The 22,690-nt window shown below is 39.8% G+C and overlaps 2 protein-coding genes across 3 annotated transcripts in view; one reads left to right on the top strand and one right to left on the bottom strand.

The window, feature by feature from the left end:
• Window positions 1-412: 412 nt before the first annotated feature.
• On the bottom strand, window positions 413-13,466 carry LOC124289452. Of its 2 annotated transcripts, XM_046726069.1 has the most exons (4): window positions 13,280-13,466; window positions 11,810-12,459; window positions 5,253-5,476; window positions 413-1,609 (listed from the first exon to the last, which is right to left on the bottom strand). In XM_046726069.1, exons 1-4 carry the CDS (start codon window positions 13,375-13,377, stop codon window positions 1,460-1,462), a joined length of 1,122 nt encoding a protein of 373 aa, XP_046582025.1. In that variant the 5' UTR covers window positions 13,378-13,466; the 3' UTR covers window positions 413-1,459. The 2 variants fall into 2 exon arrangements, with proteins under 2 accessions (XP_046582025.1, XP_046582026.1); XM_046726070.1 differs by lacking the exons at window positions 11,810-12,459; window positions 13,280-13,466 and adding an exon at window positions 5,719-5,799.
• Window positions 13,467-13,525: 59 nt separating this feature from the next.
• The window catches only part of LOC124289450 (dual specificity tyrosine-phosphorylation-regulated kinase 2-like), a 45,826-nt gene continuing 36,661 nt past the window's right edge, over window positions 13,526-22,690 (top strand). Inside the window, exons 1-3 of the mRNA XM_046726067.1 lie at window positions 13,526-13,829; window positions 17,398-17,513; window positions 18,748-18,881. Of these exons, the coding sequence (XP_046582023.1) occupies window positions 13,810-13,829; window positions 17,398-17,513; window positions 18,748-18,881 (270 nt within the window). The 5' untranslated portion in view covers window positions 13,526-13,809. The remainder of the gene's footprint in view (window positions 13,830-17,397; window positions 17,514-18,747; window positions 18,882-22,690) is intronic.

Below are 22,690 nucleotides of genomic sequence, written 5' to 3'. Positions count from 1 at the left end.
AGATTTATTGTTCCTTTACTAAAGTATGCCGAAAAAGTTAATTTTCATGTATTAATTTTCTGCCTTTTGTTGACTGACCTACTCCTTAAAAATATGCTTTAGATCTTTGGCCATTTTCAACTAAATCGACTTGAACCTGGGTTAATTTTTTTTTTTTAAATCGTTAGGCTCAAAGACGGGGAAAAGGTGAGACAGTAACGCCGATTAGAAACAAATGTATTCTGGTGATATCACGGCGTAAGAAAGCCCTTCGTGACGCACCATTCACCATTTTGGAGAAACCCGTGAGCATGCGCATTGTACTGACAAACCTACAAGGGAATTGCAGGGACTGGGCTCCCTCTACTGAAACCCCTCTGCATGTATCTAAGAACATGACACTTAAATATATAAATTTGTATGCTTAAACTAGTTTTGTTGAGCCGTAGCGGACGTTGCATTTGATGAAATAGATAAGGCTACTGTCTGCACAAAGATCAAATGCAAAAAATTATCCTCTTGACAAGTTTCCAGTCTGGTTCCATGTGAAAGAAGTCTTAATGTAAGGCTTGGTTTGAGACTAGATGAGCACTCATTGATGTTGATGAATAAAACATAACAGATAACCAAATATGGATTGATAAGCATTTGTATGACAAAATCAAACTCGTGAGCCAAGATTCATTGCACCGTCGCTGGGTAAATTGGTATCAGCATGAAACTCGTTCTAAGGTTATCCCACACAGACAAACCTGTCCAAACTGTTCCCCTGTTCTACAAGGAAAACCTTAATGACGATGTGTTATGAAAGAAATAGCTGGTCCTCTCAACATAAACAATATTATGCCGACAATCTCAATAATACCACTGGAAGCCATACCTTTTGACTAGAATTTTAAAATATAGTTTTTCTAGCTAGCACTCATTCGCTGATGATATGATTTCGTATGATCAGATTCCAAATGTTTACATGAAAATACGGATGAGTTGACCGATTTGGAAACGTCCGAATTACAAATCTACATGAATATAATGCTTCGTCTCTTATTTTAATGCCCACAACGGTTAATGGGATGAGAAAGATATGTCTTAAAATGAAACCAAAATCTTGAACATGTGTCCAAAAATACAAAACTTTTAAACATGCCGAGTCCTGTGCGTGCGTCAACTGCCAAATCATGTCTTTTTCAAAGTCCAAACGTATTCAACAACAAAATGGTAACGATGGTGATGAATCGAACACTTTCGGCACTATGTACATCAATGGCGGAGCCACATGGTACCCATTTCCGGTGATGACGTAAGGGCACACTTCCGGTGTATGAGATCTGTGACAGCGCCTCGGGAAACCGCGAAAGGTACTCCATTGTAAATCGTCAAAAAAGTTCCATACAAAAATAGTCCATTTCAATAGTCATTGCATAGCACCCCTTTCACAAAGTTCCGGACAATCCCGGTTTCAAACAAGATTGCTCCGACCTCAACTGGGTCCAGACGGATCTTCCGTGTCTGTCCTCGTTTCCATAGATCCGAAAAAGAGGCTCCGTAAACTCGTCCATACGCTCATGTACGCCGGCCTTGCTCCAGGGAAAGAGGCAGCCTCGCCTTCGAAATTCTCGGCCACCGGATACTGCAAAAAGGGAAAGTTGAAGTTTAGTTTAATGTTTACACTTGAATCTCAGAATCTCTGAGGGTATATTGGTGGTAGTTCTCCGTTGGGGTACCGTAACTACACTTGCTTGAGTGAATACAGTTTTACGCCGTTTTGCAGCATACCCTAGCTATGTGCCGTTGGAAGACACAATAAATTGATCTTACAAAAAGTTCAATGCATGTATAGGGAATGGAAGCCGGGGATACAAATGGGTCAGTTAACCGATTCACTTCATATCACAACTCTGTCTCATCATTACGACAATAGGGTTCTGTGTTGATTCATTGAACTCTACCACAGTCGTAACTACGGTCGATTTTACGATATTGACACGGAAGTGCTTTTCACGTGAAATGACATCCCCGCACTGAATACAAAGTAGACTTCTTATTGGTCACCATACCAAACAACGGCTAAACATTATCAGTGAGAGGGTTTTACGGTGCTTTTAGCAATATCATTGCGGAAGAAACCAGCAATGAGCTTCACACATAATACCCATCTTAGGAATCGAACCCGGTTCTTTAGTGCGACGAGCGAACGCTTTAACCACTAGGCTACCTCATCGGCCCTTGAAAAACATTTTGAATCAACTCGGTGTGTTTTTCACGACGATTAAATTGCGAGCACTTTGATTCATATCCAAACACTTCTACATAAGCCTTCCTATCTGTGCATGCTTAACATGGACAGTTTCGTTAAAGTGAGTGAGGTTTGTTTAACGCCGTTTTAGCACTATTCAAGCAATGTCACGGCGGGGGACACCAGAAATGGGCTTCACACACTGCACCCATGTGGGGAATCGAACCCGGGTCTTCAGTGTGACGCGCGAACGCTTTAACCACTAGGCTACCCCACCACCCCATTGTTAATGTACAGACATGACATTCCTGACAGTTTCATATGTGTGCGTCCGCTAACATGCAAAACTCGCGGCACTTAAACAGAGCTAAATAACGGCAGACACAGCTATCATCATATCATACCAACATAACGCTATTAAGAAACAACACGCTTACATTTCAAATAAATCATTTAACTACCCACAAATTCAAAAACAGATTAGTAAATATCACGCACGTAGAGGCTATGCGCACGACTATTAAAACGATTTATCACGACGCAGAAACATGGCTAAATTAATTTGCAAATAGGACACGAATGCACCAAGTGACCCCCGTGACTGGCTCCTGAGTAGGAAAAAGTTACTCGGTGCAAACCTGTTCAAGATTCCTACGAGGGGATCAGCAATTTCCTATCTAATTTGTTATGCGTTTGTGGCGGTTTAAGAGTAAAGGGATTCACAGTGAAATTGACTCAAGCTTGGCAGATGTCTCCTAAAACATTGACGATTTGTATCACTATTTTTAACCCGTGTATAGAGCAACATAAATATATTGTGTATACAATACTGCATCGCCTCAATTACTATACACAAAGAAAGATCACAAACAATACCTTCCTTTACGTAAATAGTTCTTAGGAACAGATATCGTTAACAGGCATCTGACATACAGTGTACAATGAAAATATCCTCCCATCTTAACGGATGACGGACACGTGAATACAATAAACGTCAACGGCACCATCTGACATAATAGAGATACTTAAATATTTATTATTATTCTAAACTTACTTCAACACTGTGTGAATTTAAAAGCGCAAAAGTACTAAAGGGGGTCGTATTGTACCATTTGATTTCTCTTTCTAGATTCTGTTATTGCTATCGATCATCAATGTTTCAGCGCAGTAAGTAATTAACTTCGACTTTGAGTCACAATGCGCCACTATAATGGACTGGAGAGGTTTGATAAAACTTCTGGGAGACAAACACTCGTGACTAAGTGGCTTCGCAATTCAATGCGCTAAGTTGCGCCGCTTGGTCTGTCAGGATTCGGTGATCATAGATTGAATCTCAGATTGGCCAGACATGTCAACTTAATAACCAAAGTGGTAATTGTCTGCGACCCGCGTCGCTGTTTGCGTAGAGTCAAACCTCGATAATCCGTCCTCAGACAATCCGGTTATACCAAACAATTACTGACGTACTGATACGCTTATATCACCAAGTAACGTTGCTATTTGCCCATTATTTGTAATTGATATTGTGTCAATTTAGAAAATTTCAATTTGAACGCTCCAGGACGGACTAACGAGGAAATACCATGTGTACATTCCATATGACAAGTTCACACAAGCACTGTGGGGTAGCCCAGTGGTTAAAGCGTTCGCTCCTCGCGCCCAAGGCCCGGGCGCGGTCGTGATATACACATGCTGGGATATTGCTCAAAACCGGCGTAAAACCCAACACACTCACACAAGCTCAAAGCGTTAGACTAACGTATTCACCAGACGGGCTACAAGGCGACTTCGTGTAGCCCGATATAACGCCTCTCTGCTGACACATTCACGCCTTTGCATTTATGATCGCCTTAAAACGAAACGTGCGTTCTTAATTTGAAAAGATATAAACAAGCAAGTAACTGTGGCTGAATCACGTACAGGGTGTTGTTCTAATTATTTCCGCAGTGACATAAATAGACATGTATGGGCTTAAGGAAACTGGAGGAAGGAGGTTCTCGACGCATGGGTGATATCAGGTCTATAAGTGGCCACGTGTACACAGAGAAGTCGACACTTCCGAATTATTACCGGTTGATAAACATCCGTACACCGAGTCCAAAGTTCCACGTGGAGGATGATGAAGAATGATGTCATTAATGTCCTTGCTTACACCATCTAATTGCAAGTACATGCAGCATAACGGTATATGAAGTGTGTTCGGACATATAAACTGGTTTTAGATGTATGCATAAATCTGTCAGCGAGTAAGTTTAGGTTTTCGCCGCAATATTCCAGCGGTCTGTAAATAATCAAGTCTGGACCAGACAATCCAGTGATCAACAGCATGAGCATCGACCTACGCAATTGGGAACCGATGACATGTGTCAACCAAGTCAGCGAGCCTGACCACCCGATCCCGTTAGTGGCCTCTTACGACAAGCATGGGTTACTGAAGATCAATTCTAACCGGGATGTTCACGGGTCATAAATCAGTGAGAGGGGGGATGAGACTAGACGTTTTTCACCTGCAAGACGAGATACCGTTTCACTTTCTTTTCTCTCAATTTATTGTTCAAAACAAATTAAAAACCGTCACACAACAATGTGCGTTTTTGGTTTCAGAGACAATTTATTTGCTGTAAATCTGCATCCGTGCAGTACCTCCGACCTTCCCCCAACAGGTTACCTGTGGTAGTTATGTAATTTGTTTGTTCGTTTAACCCTGCACTCAGCAATATTCCAGCTATATGGCAGCGGTCTGTAAATAATCGAGTCGAGACCAAACAACCCGGTGATCAACATCACGATCATCGATCTACGCAATTGGAAACCGATGACATGTGTCAACCAAGTCCGCGAGCCTGACCACCCGATCCCGTTAGTCGCCAAGCATGGGTTACTGAAGACCAGTTCTAACCCGATCTTCACGGGTGGTAATATGAAATACCCGCATCTGTTTTTGAGTAGTGTATGTTAGGGTACGTTCCCGATGCCTCCACCGTAGCATTCACACACGCAAACAGTGACAATTAACTAGAAGTCAAAGTATGCTTACCAGTCGCCTCCTTGATCCGTGGGTTGTGTTAAACTCGTCACTGATCCTTCGGAGTTCTCTCCCCATTTCAATTTCACGTTGCTGTCTGAGCGCTTGGACGTCAGGGAGGGACACTGAGCGATCCCGGGGGATGGGGACAATGTCTGGCAGTGGGGCATTGTCAGATTCAGCCTCCTGAGGGTCCTCCCCCTCTGAATAGTGTCGCTGTCGCCTGTGAACTGGACCTGCAAGGGGAAATAACTCTCATCAGTCACCTTAATTCAGAAGATGCACGACTTTCTAAACGGTCTTCATATCAATATAAAGAAATACTCTTTGTGCCAGCGATGCGTTTTAATGAATCAGGAAGGCTAAGGCATCAAGAAATGACAAAAGGACGCCACGCGTAAAATAAATTACAAAAATGTATAAGTCAAGTCGATAATGTTATAAACAAAGGGAAATAACTGTTGTTCACAAAACACACCTGCACTGATCATGATTAGACTCTATGAACATTCAGTAGAAGAAGCGAAAATGCTTATAAGACCTGTCTCGATCAAAGTCTTAAAGACGAACTAAATCACTAACTTCAAACGTCAAAATAAGACTTGTATAGACGCTGATGTCACCTCTAATCGCCCGATATGGGACTATTGTAAACACTTAGTCACAGTCAAGGCAATTTTACGTCACGCCCATAAATTGCGTACATGTGAACTGATACCACTATATATAAACCAGTGTCAGTGGTTGAATTCATGATATAACATTGCAAATGTGTCACTACGGATAACTTGAAATGCATTCGAGTGTTCTCAATCAAGTTAAGTCAAGTTAACAAGATTTTCGTAAGAATCGCCTCAGTTAGCCCTTACCATTTTGGCAATGCGCAATTAAAGTTGTCGGGCTGTTCATAACAAACACTCAAATATACTCTGACGTGTTGTAATATACTCTAAATATGGCTCTGGGGTCAGTGAACCACGCGTGATTTAGATCTATACATAACATACATAAACATCGAACAACAATATGTTGCACCGCTATACATACATGTGAATGGGTGATTTAATGGTATGCTTGCCCGAGCAATAAATAGTTATTTGTGTCTCTGGTACGTTACTACACGAGTCATTACGTAAACATTAAAAACTAACATCTCGCTGAACAGGTTTGCGTCAGTCGGTGCGCTGCTCTTTCGGGATACCCGGTGCCATTGAGAGGTGATCAGGTTGCCCAGTTTTTACCTCTTATGGGTTCGATTCCGGTTTCGATTTCCAAGTAGACATACATTTGTTAAACTATCGTTAATCAGAATATATGATACCTTGCGCATTGGTATATCTTCATGGCACACTGTAACCGCACCGTTTATCCGTAGGTCAAAGAAATATTGTACCGATAAACGAAGTTTCGATGAAGTGATACAGAGAAACATCCTTCCTGTTTAATTTGGCGGTGGGGTAGCCTAGTGGCTAAAGCGTTCGCTCGTCACGCCGAAGACCCGGGTTCGATTTCCTACATGCGTACAACGTGTGAAGCCCATTTTTGGTGTCTCCAACCGCGATATTGCTGTAATATTGCTAAAAGGCGGCGTAAAACTAAACTCACTCACTCACTCACCCTGCCGGTGTAATGCAATAGTTGCAAAAAAAGGGCGTCTAGGCTAATGAGGGTTCTCTGTTGGCGTAATGAGTTTGATATTAGGTTTAATGCTATGTAACAGAATGCGTGCCACGCGACTGATAGATGAAATATGAATGTTATACAGCCGATCAAAACCCATGAAATCGAAGTTTAACATGTGAAATAGCCGTTGACCTTTAAAAAGTCCTCGCATTGTAATTATTTACTTAAATGAATTGACAAATTGTTTAATATCACAAATCAATGAACACTCGACGCTAAATTAGCTCATAAAAAGAAAGTTATCACTGAAAGATGGATTTATCGCATCTATAATGGAAGCGCAAATAAGAGCTCATTGGACCTCAAGTGATTTACTATGAACATCGTGTTAGACTGATAATTCACAACTCTGCCTTAACAAGCGGAGCTCGTGTAAGAATACGATATCATCAAACCTTGTTAAATGAATAAATTATAATCATGCACGTGCAGATGGGTCATAACATCAAGCCAAAATGGTATTTTTTATGAGATATTTTAATCATACACGCAATTGGCAAATGAACTCAACAACGATATATAATAATTGTACAGTTTTATATTATTTGAAATTCAACTTGAAGTCATTATGAATACAGCTACAGATGACATGTGACATGACAATGAAACAAGAATACGCAGAAACAGGAAGACACATGGTCAACGGGTGAAAAAAAAGGATATTTTATTCAAAAAGCATTTCTACAATATCATGGTGGGGGACACTAGAAAAGGGCTTCACACGTTGTACCCATGTGGGGAATAGAACCCGGGTCTTCGGCGTGACGAGCGAACACTTTAACCACTAGCTAAGCTACCCCACCGCCCTATTTGTCTAAGAATACCTGCCTGTCTGCTCGTAGTAGTTAGTCACAATAATCAACTGAAGTTCATTTGTTAAGCTTCTGGGTATATTATTCGAAGAAAATCGTCCACTATTTCCTGCATCTGGTTAGTTCAGGTTCCCCCGACATGTAATAATAACTGTTTTGAAATGTAAACATTTCAGTTAAACGAAGAGAATGTTTCGCCTCGCACGCTATTCATTACAGAAGCATGTATTCACCAGCCCCTGAATCAAATTCATTGCATTTGAGCAACCATTGCGCGCTATTCTTAGTATATGCACAAGCTCGTCAGTGTGTTTACAACTGTACAGTTCTAGGCTACTACGTTCTCACGCCACGCCACGAGAGCTCCTTGCAGAGCACCAGCTGTTCCAGAGCTCCACACACGACGGCAATATAGCTTTCTGGCAGAATTTCTTTTCCAAACAGTTATTTTCGCTCGCTGAACAAGCTTGATTACGTTTGGGGTAAAGTCAATTCTGTTTGCCATTGAGCTGAGACGGAAAGCATTCAGCGTTCACATTGTATACTTGTAAAACGATTAACATTGCAACATAACAATGTAAACATATAGGCCACTGCAGGTAGAGCAAGCGCGTATCCCCCCGCAAAGCGGAATACATGAAATTTAGAAGAAAATATTCTGGAAAGAAGTAGATATAACTTTATATGTTTAGAATAAACACTGGAAGCTGGTGATGAATGACGGCAGAATCATCTGGACAACCTACAAAATGTTCATAATTGTAAACCTCTAGCTTTACAACCAGAGACCATGTAATAGATATATTATGTGGTCTCTGTTACAACAAAACAGCACGTAACGACTCCAAATCATTGTGCATCGTCTTTCAGCGTGGACCTGTTATCACTGCACCGTCAAAACAAATGTCATGCATGAAATGTCAAATGAACACAATGTCGAAATAAACATCAGTTTCAAGACATTTCAAGGTCAGGCGAACTGTCGTGACAGGCAGCAGGCAAATCGCGCCTGCACAACTCGCGTATGGCGCGCGCTTGCAGACGGAAGCTATTTTTAGCGCTGACGAGGCGAGCCTATATGGACCGTGACCCAACGAATGCGGGCTGTTGGGTCACCGCCGTCCAAAACACGGGCGTGGCCTAATTTGGCAGTGACAATTGAATTGAATTGACAAGTTTTGTAAGTGCGGTTGTTTTCCGCCGCTACTAACAGATTATTTCCCCAGTTATCCTGGCTTTTTTCCCCCAAAACTATTAGTATAAACCGAATAATCAACGCACAATGTAAGCGGGTATTAAAATATTGAAAAGAACACGTTGACGCTGAGTTGTGTAGTCGACTCAAATCTGTGTTGCCAACAAAACAATCCTAGTGTTTATCAAATGCACGCCCCACCGTGGATCGAATTGCGATAAAGCGCGTGGTCTATAAATATATCTTACTTCTTATCAGTGTGGCTTGTCAATATTTGCTCAAGCTACGATACGGTATCACAGATTTCAAGGCGACAACGGTCCCTACATAACACCACTTAATTGTGTCAAAACACTTCATTGCGTAGACAACAACAGACTGGCACTGGGCCAATGAGACACGTGACGTCCAGAGTATCTAACAATCGAAACTAATAACAGTCACGTGTCCTACAATAATAACACGTATATTAAGTCATAATTAACCACTGAATGTTATTATTTGCATTAATGATCGTTTTAAACCTATAACCCAAACAGCAGTAATCACAGGTTCAAGTTGAGCGCATTAATCCAATGTTTGACAATTCCGTTTTGTCATTATCATATAGACAGTTAACTTGAAAATACATCATAATAACGCATTCATTGAAGTTTAAAGATAAAACCCTTTTAAACGGTTTGAAAATGATCAACCACTATTTTTCTCTGCATATTTCGGGTTGTTTCATAACCTTCACTGGGGCGGTGGGGTAGCCTAGCGGTAAAAGCGTTAGCTCGTCACGCTGAAGACCCGGGTTCGATTCTCTACATGGGTACAATGTGTGAAGCCCATTTGTGGTATCCCCTGCTGTGATATTGCTGGAATATTGCTAAAAGCGATGTATTACTAAACTCACTCACTCACTCATAACTCATTGAACATAATCCGAGCCAGGGGACCTACGTTTAACAACTCATTGTTTCACAGAAAAAAAGACTAACCCACAGCAGGACGTAAACACGTTCACTAACATTCAACAATAAGCAAAATATAATTGTAATTATCGCTAAATGTCACGACAAGTACACATAATTAACACTGGTTGCATTATAAAGTACATTGTATCGCCTTTCCTGAAAAGAAACTGCAGTCGAACTTAGTTAGCATATTCCAATCTTGTCTTTGTGTAAACGATTGAAATACAAATTTCTTTGTATCGTCTTTTCTCAAAACAGCAATCAAACTACACGTAATCTTGATCGTTCCAATCTGTTCTTAGTATAAAGTAACATATGTTATACGTTTTATATCCTCTCAAAAGAAGCAATGAAATTCATCGCTACCTTGTGTAAACATTTTAAATACACAGTATGTACTGGCCGTATACATCTAACTTGTATTACGATTTTACAGATGTATTTAATATAAGAGTATCAAGCAAAGAATAGCCGAAACCGAAATAACATAAACGATATAAAGTCGATTACTCTTCAAGTAGTTTCCTTTCATTGGGTAATGGCCGATTTAGCGAAGCCATTATCTCCGAACGTGGACATTACGCGTTTCGTGATGATACTTCACTGTGAACCGCGTCGCGCGGAACTCAGCTTTCTCCTTGCATATGTAATCCTAGTTGTTCAACACACGATAAAAACAAGTTCTCTAGGCAGCCGTTAACTGCAGATACTTCCGCACACAGCGAATGACCGGAAGGTTTCATGTCTAGAAAAGTTTTATATTTACGTTTATTGTCTAAATAGACGACGTTCTTAGTTTTTCATAATTCATATTGCTCCATTAGATATATTCATATCAAAGTGACGCCAGTTTACATGTCAAAATATAAGCTAGATCATTCTGGCCCACTGTTCGAACATTCAAGAAGGCGACTGGATATAAATAGGGCATGATTAATGGTAATAAACTTTTCATTGTCATGTTCGTATTTTTTAATATATTTTTTTTTCGCATGTTGAATTGTCATCAATCATAATTCTGTATTTTACTCATACAAGTTGTAATATTATTTTTCTTAACATTTCTGTGCAATACTATCGAGTTCGCGTTCACACCAAGAGGAAGCGCGATTAAGCAATAGAGCGAATCGAGTTATCTCCCTTAAGCAACAACTTTTTTTTCCCTCTAACGCATACTTGCAGAACAATGAAATTACGCAATACGTCTGGCTTCCCATAACTTTCACACTGAAAGAAAAACACTTCCCACAAACTGACCCCTACAGCGACGACCGAACCTAATCAAGTACAGAAAATGTCTCCCAATGCGGGTTAAGGGTGTCAGTATGGCTGTTGCTAAGGCTTCTACTTGCTGACGGAATTCTCTATACAAATATTGATCGCGTGACACAATTTTAGCACATTAGATAATAAACCAGACAGCTCTTATGTTCGGGGGTTTGCGTTTTTTAGCCGTGCATCGCAATCTATTCGCTTAAGGAAAACCTTCACAAATCTGGAAGTAGCACTTGAGGCGATGGCAACCGCCTGTCGCGGCTGATGTATATAGAGCAGAGATATCTAGCCCACTGGGTCAAGGTAGACAAAGCTCAAAGTACATATTCTCTCTAGCCATCAAATAATATGATGTGCTATCTGTTAGTATCGCACATAAATATCGTTATTCTTACCATAGTGTCCACATAGGTAATTATAAACATATCGGAAACCGGATACACCTTAGGATTACGTGTGACAATTCCCAATCTCAAATAGCAGGAATAAGAACTGTTGTGAATAATTAAAAACTATACTAACATTAAATACTCTAAGATGAATCAGGTTCTAAATATATAACTCGTATCTAAAACATTAAAACGGGATGGATCTTGGTTACAATATTTCTGTCTATGAAAAAGTATCAGGACAAGTATATCTTACCTCGGGCACTCAATGGCAGGGGTGTTTCCAGATACTGAATGAGCAGACGACAATGTTCATGGGGAGTCTGGGTTCCGACCGTCCTTCCGTGAGACCCAAGCATTCTCATAGGAATAGGCATTGAAAACGGCACCACCCTCCCTTGGACGGGTGGAGCTGGGTCTACATGTCTGAAAGCATCGGAACGAGGTCTATATATTTGCACAGATGAATTGTCTTCTTCGGTTAATTCCGATTCCTCTGGGCCAGGTGAAAACGGGCTATCGCGAAAAGCTGAGTCATTGTCTTCGTCCTCGTTCTCCAAAAGAATTGGTTCAAATGGGGAACACCCCTCTGCGGTGTCCGACTCCGATCCCCCAACCGCGCCACGTAAACTCCCCGGTTGTAACCGTCCTCTCGTGGCGACTTCAAACGTAAACTGCTGGTGCCCAGAATAAGACGCTGGTGAAGTGTCAGTGAGATATCCGCTATCCCTTTTCTGAGATCGAGGGGTACTGGTACTGAACGGCCCAAAACTTCCACTGTGGGGTCTCTTCCTCCCATTAACCTCGGGCACAGGAAACGTCGGCTCATCATCCATCGGGTCTTGGTTATTGAAATCCATATTCCATTTGAAATCGTCACGCTGTGTGTCTTGTATAATTATATCTCTACAAAAAGAACCACAAACGATAGTTGAGCAGCTGTGCCACCAAACGTAATGGATAAGGTAAATGTTTACAAAATGACGACACCCGTGACAGTATTGTCAACAAAAGTCATGATTCGGTTATCTCTGATGATCCATGGGTGACACATACTATTGTCGAAGTTATATTTTTTTCATAAAGTTCGCGCGGCGGTAACTCGACGTGTTGACCTATCACCATCTAACTCCAGATTCGTCCTATTGATCTAAAGCCCTGTCTTTTAAGTCGGCCACCTATGTACTAATTTAGCGTCTTACTCTCATGATATTTCCTATGACAGGCCACCTGTGCGATATCACCAGAAGCAGGAAAACCCATCCTTGATAAACAGCTGGCTTACTTCCAGTATTTCGTTAAACAAAGACCAGTTAGGAGACACATCAGTCATAGCATATGCTTAGTGGTGACCAACCGTTGTGTAACGTTGCGCAGTGACCTTTTCATTTCTCGAACAGTGTACGATGAATGAGAAGCATTCGTCTACACTCGACTTGACTCTAGAGGGTGAATTTCTGCTACTCGATGTCTACTATAACAGGAAGCACTGTGTCGAAAGCGTTCACGTTATGAATGACGCCCACGGACGCACAAGACTATCTCCAGGAACCTGTTCTAAACCAAATATAAACAAACCAACGTGACAGGCACGTTGCTTGCGTTTTCCCCACAAGACCCCAAGCCACTGTTTACTGCTGAGAGACGTATAGAAGTATTTCCTCATTAAACCCAATGTCGATTAGCTAAGACTAGAAAACAGAGACAAGTCAATCATTCTACTCACCTATTGCTTCGAAGCTGAAGTCTACACGTTTTCGCGCCTGCTGTACATGTGTGAATATAAGTATTGGAATCTGTTTTGATGCATGATGTCATCATCATCACCTCAAAGCGAGGCTACCAATCACAGCATCCTATTTTTGCGTGCCCTGACAAGCTTCTCGGCGACTCGGCTGCTACTCTGCCTTGCTCGGGAAAGCCCCTCTCTTGGAATTCCCCACTGTGCAGTGTCCTACAATATTCGTTGTAGGCAGTTGTTGCATTAACCTGTCTCCTTTATGGGACTGTGAGCGCACTGTCAATGGTGTCCTCGTGCTTCCTCTTGCCGGAACACTATCATTCTGGGGAATCATCAGAGAGCATGCGGTTTTGTTTACAATCGTCCTCAGAACACGCCCTTTTCACCACCTGACCCCTGAGGGAAACGTGCAAATTTGCATACGAGAAAGTGCGAGATGACAGCAGTAATGGCGGGCGCTTTGGTTAGCGTTTCACAGACTCACTTGTAGATGCGACGCTAGGCAGAGTTGTGTGATGTTTTGCAAGCCTGATCCGTGTGTAACTATTCTGTGACATTCTCATTGTTAAGATCTGGGTACATAAATTTGCCAATGATTTAGCGTTCTCAACTCAAGCTCTATATGGGTGCATTGTTTACATCCATTCGCGTGATTTTATATCCTAAAATGTCAACAAAAGATTTTAACTACATCCTGAAACAAAAATGATCAGGGTTAATATATATTGTACGAGACTAGAACGTCTGATTTCCAAGCCTATGGTGCACAGGTTAAGCTTATCAGCATGGAATGTCCAGTAAATGACGATCCAAATTTGTCGTCATTTCAAGAAGTTGCAGGTGAAAAGACCATGGTTTTCTCTGCCATTACCCATCTACGTATGAATGGCATGGTAGTCTCCTACGGGGATAATTATCATGTAATATTTCATGTATACTCAATATAACACCCTGATACATCAACATCGTAGGGTAATATTAACCCAAGCGACAAGTAAATTAAATAGAACTAATCTGGAACAGGACAGAAATATAGAATCAATTTTTTTATAAGTGGCATTTACAAGCTGTGTACGGTTTTCCTATTTAACGAGGGGTCGGTCACATGGCCATGAAACTTGGGTTTATAAGCATATGAAAGAAACAATGTAATGTTCATGCATTACTCATAATACCAGAGGTACAGATAAGCTGCGTATCTGCGTAAATTATGCAAATATTTATGTGAAAACTCAATTCCTATTACGTCTGTTGCGTACAAGTACGCTTGTATTTTTGTGAATACTCAATAAATTTGATTGTACATGCATACACACAAAAATGTCAAATCTCAGCTTGCGTACCGGTGGATAGATAAAGCAACTGAGGTACATTGAGAGATTCTATTTCGGCACATGAACACTCAACTAGCAGTCTTTCATATCGTTTCTTATATTACAGATCAAATATAAACAACAAACACTAACATTTAAACTTTATTATATTTTTACAATTAATGGAAAATGGCAAAATACCCAATAGATTTTGAGTGAGGTGAGTACAATTTGTTTGGTTACTCAAAGGAAAATCAGGATACCCAATTGAGATGAAGACAAGCGGGTACATAACTCAATGACCCAAAAAGTTATCTGTAATACTGTTAATGTACTTCTTGAAATGTATGAAACACTGATGGATTACTTTATAATTAACAAACACCACCTGGGAATTCCCTAGTATGACTAAATGCAGAAGCAATGTTTCTCATAATACTAATCTTGAACTATTTGCATTGAACTTGAATGCGTTGTGACAAGTCAGAGTTTGACTGAATGTTCAGACTCTCAACCTTGATAAGTGTCTACACTGACAGTCTACAGCAAACTATGAATTTACGTCTGTATCTATTTGACACTTTGTTATCACTTTCCAAAACCAACAAGTTGTTCAATGAAAACTGACGTTTGTAATCACCACAGGGTCATTAACAACTTCAAAAAACTGTCCCCTCACATTCATTGGTCTTTTATAACAAACCTTTCTCACCTAATGATCATATTATTTGAATCAATTTGCAAGCTAAGAAATGATGTTGCTGTATAGCATACACTCATGTCACCTCTCATATTGAGGAAGTTACTGACACAGCAATACAGCTTGTATGGCTGTCAGTGTCAGTGTAAACAGGAAGTAACATTATGAATAAAATTTTGCATACATCCTTCAAGGTAAAACAAGAATCATACACAAGCAATTACAAGATTTAGCGTTCACTTATGGTGAGTTCATTGGAGTGAACAAGGACTGGTTGGGTTGAAGTCAGTTTTTTAGTGTTAAAGTTTGCCATGTTAAACTGCAGCATTGCAGAGGTACGATAAGCTGCGTATCTGCATAAATTACACAAATATTTATGTGAAAACTCAATTCCTATTGAGTCTGTTGTGTACAAGTACGCTAGAATCTTTGTAAATACTCAATAAATTTGATCTTACATGCGTGCATACAAAATTGTCAAATCTTAGCTTGAATAATAGCTTATAGGTAAGATAACTGAGGTATACTGAGAGGTTCTATTTCAGCACATGAACTTGGCAATTTGCAGTCTTTCTTATCGTTTCTCATATCACAGATCAAATATAAATAACAAACACATCAACCAACATTTAAACTTTATCATATTTTTACAAGTAATGGAAAATGGCAACATACCCTATTGAGTTTGAGTGAGGTGGGTACAGTATCTTTGGTTACTCAAAGGAAAATTAGGATACCCAAATGAGATGAAGACAAGCGAGAACATAACTCAAAAGTTATCTGTAGCTCTGGCACTGTATTGCATTGCATTCATATAATCAGCATTAGGTTGGCTACCAAACATTGGAGTAATCTTGATTCCCTCTCTGTCTTACCCATGAAGGTCCGGGTTAGAATATTGATCTTCAGTAACCCATGCTTGTCGTAAGAGGCGACTGACGGGATTGGGTGGTCACAGGGTTTTACATGACGTGTGATTCCTGCGTATTTGACGCAACAATTTTGCAAATGACTCTCAAAATATAATCATACGAGTCAAGCTTGATGCAAGTTTTATGGGTGGCCCTCACAGTTTAGTTCAACAAAATCGATTTGATAAGCTAAAAAATGATATTGTTCGATGATAGTTTGACTTTTACAGAGCTGTCAGATTGTTCCAGAGAACTCAGAGGAGACAGTAATCCTGGCTGTTTGCATTGAACAATGCTGTAGTTTCCTTTGGTGACTCCACCTGTGACATACACAGTTACATACTGAGAATGATTAACACAAAGAAATATTACATTTTCATGACTCCCAAATATTGAAAATGAGTCCCAAAAATACATATTGTGAGTCACCATGACTCCCATTTTTAAAAGTCTGTGTAAAACCTGTGGTCAGGCTTGCTGACTTTGTTGACACATGTCATCGGTTTCCAATTGCGCAGATCGATGCTCATACTGTTGATCACTGGATTGTCTGGGCCCAGACTCGATTATTTACAGACCGCTGCCATATGGCTGGAATATTGCTGAGAGCAGGGTAAAACTAAACTCACAATCACCCTCTCTGTCTTAAAGGGAGTCCTAAGCATATCATAAAGGGTCATATTTAAAATAGAATTTATAAAATTAAAGACTTTGCAAGAATGGATGACTCAATGTAAATGATAAGGAATGTATTGATAAAAAGTTTCAATTTATACCATTTCTCTTTATGTTACTTTATGCACTGCATCAAATCAACCTAACAGCAAATTTAGCCTGAGTATTTTCAAAACAGATTGTGTCAAATACGCAAGATTTCTGCATCAGGGCAATGCCTGCTGACTAGTATGAGCTGTCACACATGCACACATTAAACCCTGAATTAAACCCCATCTGTGCAATAGGGTAGTTATGTGGCTTGCCCAGTTTTCAGTCACACTGAAGACCTGGGTTTGATTTGCCTCATGAGTACATGTGAAGCCCATTCCTGGTATCCAACACCAAACTGAATGTGAACAAAAATAGGGCCTGAATAACAGATTCCTCAATCATTTAGTGCAATTGCTCCCATTTAGAATAAACTGCCATTGTGATAATTTGGTGATATTTTCTATATCCCAGATCCAGTCATGACTGTGTCATGCCTCCCCCGAAAACCCACATCGGGGCCTACCTGACTGGGGGGTTGCAGGACCTCTATGACAGAATCATCAGGGGCAAGGTTTTACAAACTCCAGGTAATATGTCTGTGCTTATTTTGTGTTAGTCGCCATTGACCATTTGTCACTGTTATGTTCAGCTGGTTAGAAGGCAGTTGAGTCAGAATCAGCCTACAACTGATGCCATTATTTTGAAGGGTAAAACTGAGTAGTATTCTCAACTCATAACAGCAAGTATTTTACCATCTGTTAGTGGGGTGGTGGGGTAGCCTAGTGGTTAAAGCGTTCGCTTGTCATGCCGAAGACCCGGGTTCTATTCCCCACATGGGCACAATGTGTTAAGCCCATTTCTGGTGTCCCCCGCCGTGATATTGCTGGAATATTGCTAAAAGCGGCGTAAAACTAAACCCAGTCAGTTTTCTTACTCCTTGTGTTTGAATTTTTATTTTAAAGCATGCCAAAATATATATACAGTGTTTCCGTAATCCGGTATATACCGGACTTTGACCAGTATAAAGTTAGAATGTCTGGTAATTTCAAAGGCTGTCGGTCATCGTGTCCGGCAAATTTTAAACTAAATTTTCTAATTACCTCTGTCAGTTTTATTTTCCTCAATGACTTCGAGGTGGTGGTGGAATTGGGTTTAACGTCGTGCTTGAGAATATTTTGCTCATATGACGACGTGCATGCGTGTGTATGTGTATGTGTGGCTGCTTGTACTAGCCTAGACTGAAGCTGGTTTTATAGTGCTAGCCCACTGAGCTACCATGCCGCAGTGAAGCATTAATACCCCACTCAGACACATTATACTGACTCCGAGCCGACCAGTCCTTGTTGTACCCATTAATGCCGAGCGCCAGGCAGGGACCAACAAGTACCATATTTTAACGTCTTTTGGTATGACGCGGTCGGGGATCGAACCCGCGACCTTCCGCACTCTCGGCGGACGTTCTAACCACTACACCACGGAGGCGGTCCAGTGACTTCGAGGTGTTGTCACATAAAAAAAATACCACTTTTGGAAAACCCCAGGCAAAAAATACCAACATTGACGCTTTGCGATACCCTCTACATTTCTGATAGGTTGTCAGGGTGCAAAGTCTCATGGACAATGATAAGCATGATTACTTGACCGGTAAAATTTATGAATGACCGGTATATGAAATGCTAGCCAGTCACAATGTCCAGCTGTAAAAAATGCCAGCAGCGGAAACACTGATATATATAGTATAATGTTATTTGATAGAAATAGAAATATATCAGTAGAGTATCACAATCCTCCCTAAATTAGACACATTCTCTACCATTTCAGACGATGGGGCACACACTAACGAGAAAGGCCATTTTTGGCCAGGACATGATGGACCAGTGGTTCTGGCACGACGCTATCACGTAACAGAAGTCCTCAACACACGTGGCCAGTCTGCTGTACTTGTCTTTGCTGAGGTATGTCACCATATTGAATATTCAACATGTTTGAGGTATTCAGGGGCACATGGGTGGCAATTTTGTGAAATGCACTGTAAGAGTTGCTTCCCTTAGCAATGCAAGGATTAGCTTCTGTAGGAGTCTCAGGTGTGCAAGGGGGCGGTGGGGTAGCCTAATGGTTAAAGCGTTGGCTCGTCACGCCGAAGACCCGGGTTCGAATCCCCACATGGGTACAATGTGTGAAGCCCATTTCTGGTGTCCCCCGCCGTGATGTTGCTGGAATATTGCTAAAGGCGGCGTAAAACCAAACTCAGTCAGTCAGTCAGGTGTGCAAGGGTCGAAATTAAAGGTCGTTAATACGCTGCATTTAAAAATTCATAATAGCGTTCAATTTTTTTTTTTAAGGCCGACTTTTTTAGCGTCCCATGTGTTTGTTGATTTAAATCCGAAAAATCAAGAAAATAGTTCTGATCAAACATCATCGATATGTAGGTGTCATAATTTCTAAATTACAACAGCTTCACAATCATATTAAAAATTTTACAATGCTGAAATTAACAGAAACAGTTAACAAATTTCTTAAAAGATTTTGGAGAAAGTGAGACATGTTCAGACAGACATCTAAAATGTTGATAGTATTAGTTTAAAGTTTAAAGTTTTGACTTGTGTCATCACTTAATACCTTTAGTTAAGGTTATGAAAATTAAAAGTTACTGATTTTGGAATTATTTTTATGTTTTTCTTAGTGAAATTTCATTAAGTATGAAGCATAGTTCCAACCATCCCATACCCTATGCAGGGAATAACATGGTTGATCCCTGCAGCTGTGACTTTCATTGACTTGGTAAATGTCCAGGATGTGATTTACCTTATTTACCTGAGGCTTTCTTTTAAGAATGGAATCTGATTAATTTGAGGATAAATGAAGTACTGTTCAAACCCAAAGTGGTGTTACCCCTGGAGCCCTTGGGGTAGAATTTGTTTGTTTTCTTTGTTTATTGTTATATGCTGCACTCAGCAATATTCCAGCTATATGGCAGCAGTCTGCAAATGATTAAGTTCGGACCAAATAATCCGGTGATCGACAGCATGAGCATCTATCTACGATGACGTGTCAACCAAGTCAGCGAGCCTGACCACACAATCCCGTTAGTTGCCTCTTACGACAAGCATGAGTTGCTGAAGACCAACTCTAACCCAGATCTTCACGGTCCCCTAGCATAGAAAATGTTCCCAGTGACGATGAGTACACAGTGCCGTTTAGAAAGTGTAATCCCAAATACAACATATGTTACCTTCCCAGTGACCTATTGCTAGTTATATGTGGTGACTTAATTGTGACCCTATTGGGATCCCTGGTGACAAATGGTCCCTTGTAACCTATGCTGGTCATAACAGGTCACTTAATGACCCAGAAGGTCATGCTCAGTAGCCATGTTGAAGGTCTCATCTAGTCTGTCTCACAGTCCCTGAATCACATTATTTTCCCACTGCCTAGCCCACCCTGCTAAAGCCCTAAATGAAGCAAGTCTAGATTTCCTCAGGTTCTGAATCTGTTATCTCTCTGGGGCTCCTTTTCAATTTAAATGGGTTTATTTGTTACTATCAAAATTATTTATATTCAGAGACTAAGCATTAGTCAAGGTGTGAGGCAGATTGTTGCTTATAATATCTATCACTGGATTGTGTAGCCTGGGGTCTATTATTTAAAGACTTATGCCATAAAATGAATGCTCAGTTCGGTTTTAAATATCAAAAAGGTTGTATTAAATGATGATGTTAAAACTGAAACAATGAAATGGATCTGGTATTTTTCAGTTAAGACAACAATTTGTATTAAAAATGGATGCTATTTACTTGAAAAGAAATATGCCAAATGTCAAACAGATTTCTTGTATGTTTCCAACTGTAATAACAGGAATTTGTTGTAAGTGTTTTTGACATTTGAGCAAACTCTCTCTTAATTTTTAAACATGTTCAAGATAATTTGAACATTGAAAATATGTCTTTTCTATCATTACCTACAGTGGTTAACCAGTTCCTATGTTATTAAAAGTGGTTTTCTTTATTCTCTCATGGTAAACGATGTTGTATCATTATAAATAGCAAATGGATCTGTGCTTACCCCGTGGTCACATTATCTCTATTTGTTTGGCTTCATTAATCAGCTTAGTCATCTTACCTTTATATCTGACTTATCTTTAATAACAAGTCATTCAGGCCGTTTGTTTCAGCAATCAGTTAACAAGTATATTGGTACTTTCTTTGATGGAAATTGAACAAATTGCTTGACTTGTGATATTAAAGAACCAATTATTTCATTTTCTAAAAAGTCATTGTATCCCAATTGCAGATCGCTGCCATATGGCCATGATATTACTGAATGTGGAGTAAAACTAAACTCACTCACTCACTCACAATCACTATTTTCTAAAAGTTAAATTTGGCTTTTAAAATAAGGAGTGATAAGTAATTTGTCTTAGTTTGATCACTGTGAACACTGGAAGGAGAAATTACATCTTGAGGAAAATGTGTCATGAAAACAAAACTTGGTTTCCCATTTCTGAGACAAAATCTCTTGTGTTTCATGGAAGGTGTCTAAAATGCCAGCCAGCCTGTGATTGTCTATGTGTGGTTTATTTTTTGGAATCCTCTCATTTACCCAAGGATTTATCAAGACCTGATCTTTGACCCAAAGTTTGAAGCAAATTTCATTCAAAATCAGAAACAGTAATTTCCAAGTTTAGGGTATTATATATTGCTCATATGATGACTCATTATCTAATTTAATGGCTTTGTAAGCGTATTGAGATAACCTGTATTTCACTGATACCAAGACTAATAAATAAGTAGACGTTTAAATATTTAGACATACTATTGAAATGAATGCAGTCTGAAAATATGTTTTAATGGCTCTGAATTTAATTGAATAAGATATGATTATGAAGTCCCCTTATTGAAGAAAAAGATTCTTTTTTCAGTGTTTGCCAATTAGGGGCTTTTAGCTTAAAATGTTAGGGGTGAATGAATGAGTTAAAATTTAATGCATTTAAGGCAATATTTCAGCCATATAGCAATGATAAAATCTAGGGAAAAAACTTGAATGTTTAATATGGTGTCTTGGTTTCAATTAATATCAATATAAAATACTTTTAATAATTGTTTACTTGTCATGTCACTGATTACTTTGATTGCACAATACATGTAATTTGTTTTTGGAAAAAACATTTCTTTCATACTATTTCTCATTTTTTAAAATTGTGTCCACATTGAGTTCCTTCATCCCAAAATCACAACAAAAACTTGGTCTGACCCATAAAAGGCAGGATCTATATCAGATAAACAAATTTAAAAAAGAGACATGTAAATCTCATTAGGAGCTTGATGGAGGAAGGGAGGTAACTCTGACCATGAAACATTCAAAGCAGCAGTGATCAGATTGAAGGTGATCTGCTAAACACAGATCTGTCACATGTTTCATATAAGTAAACTTCCTGATTGCTTTTTACAATCTTACTGCATTTTGTATTGAACAGTTAAATCTGACTGTTTGCAGTTAAAGAAATCATTCATTATTCAGTGAAGCCTGTTTATGTACAGTGGTAAGAAAAATATATGTAAGCAGGATTTCAGACATCGACCTTGACCTTCAGGTACTTTGATGATAAACCAAATGGGACATGATTCAGCCAAGATGTGCAGCAAGCCATGTGATTGTCTGTGTATTTGTCATGTTTTTGCCAGTTAATTGTTCTGGTGTATCGATAAAATCACTCCTGCCAATTGTCTGTGATGGGGGTACCTTAGTAGCTCATTGATTACGAACT

The sequence above is a fragment of the Haliotis rubra genome, unplaced genomic scaffold, assembly GCF_003918875.1.
Source record: "Haliotis rubra isolate DU_JTF1 unplaced genomic scaffold, ASM391887v1 Scf441, whole genome shotgun sequence".
NCBI lineage: Eukaryota > Metazoa > Mollusca > Gastropoda > Lepetellida > Haliotidae > Haliotis > Haliotis rubra.
The sequence above is the reverse complement of the archived record's forward strand: the minus strand, read 5'-3'. Positions and strand labels throughout refer to the sequence as shown.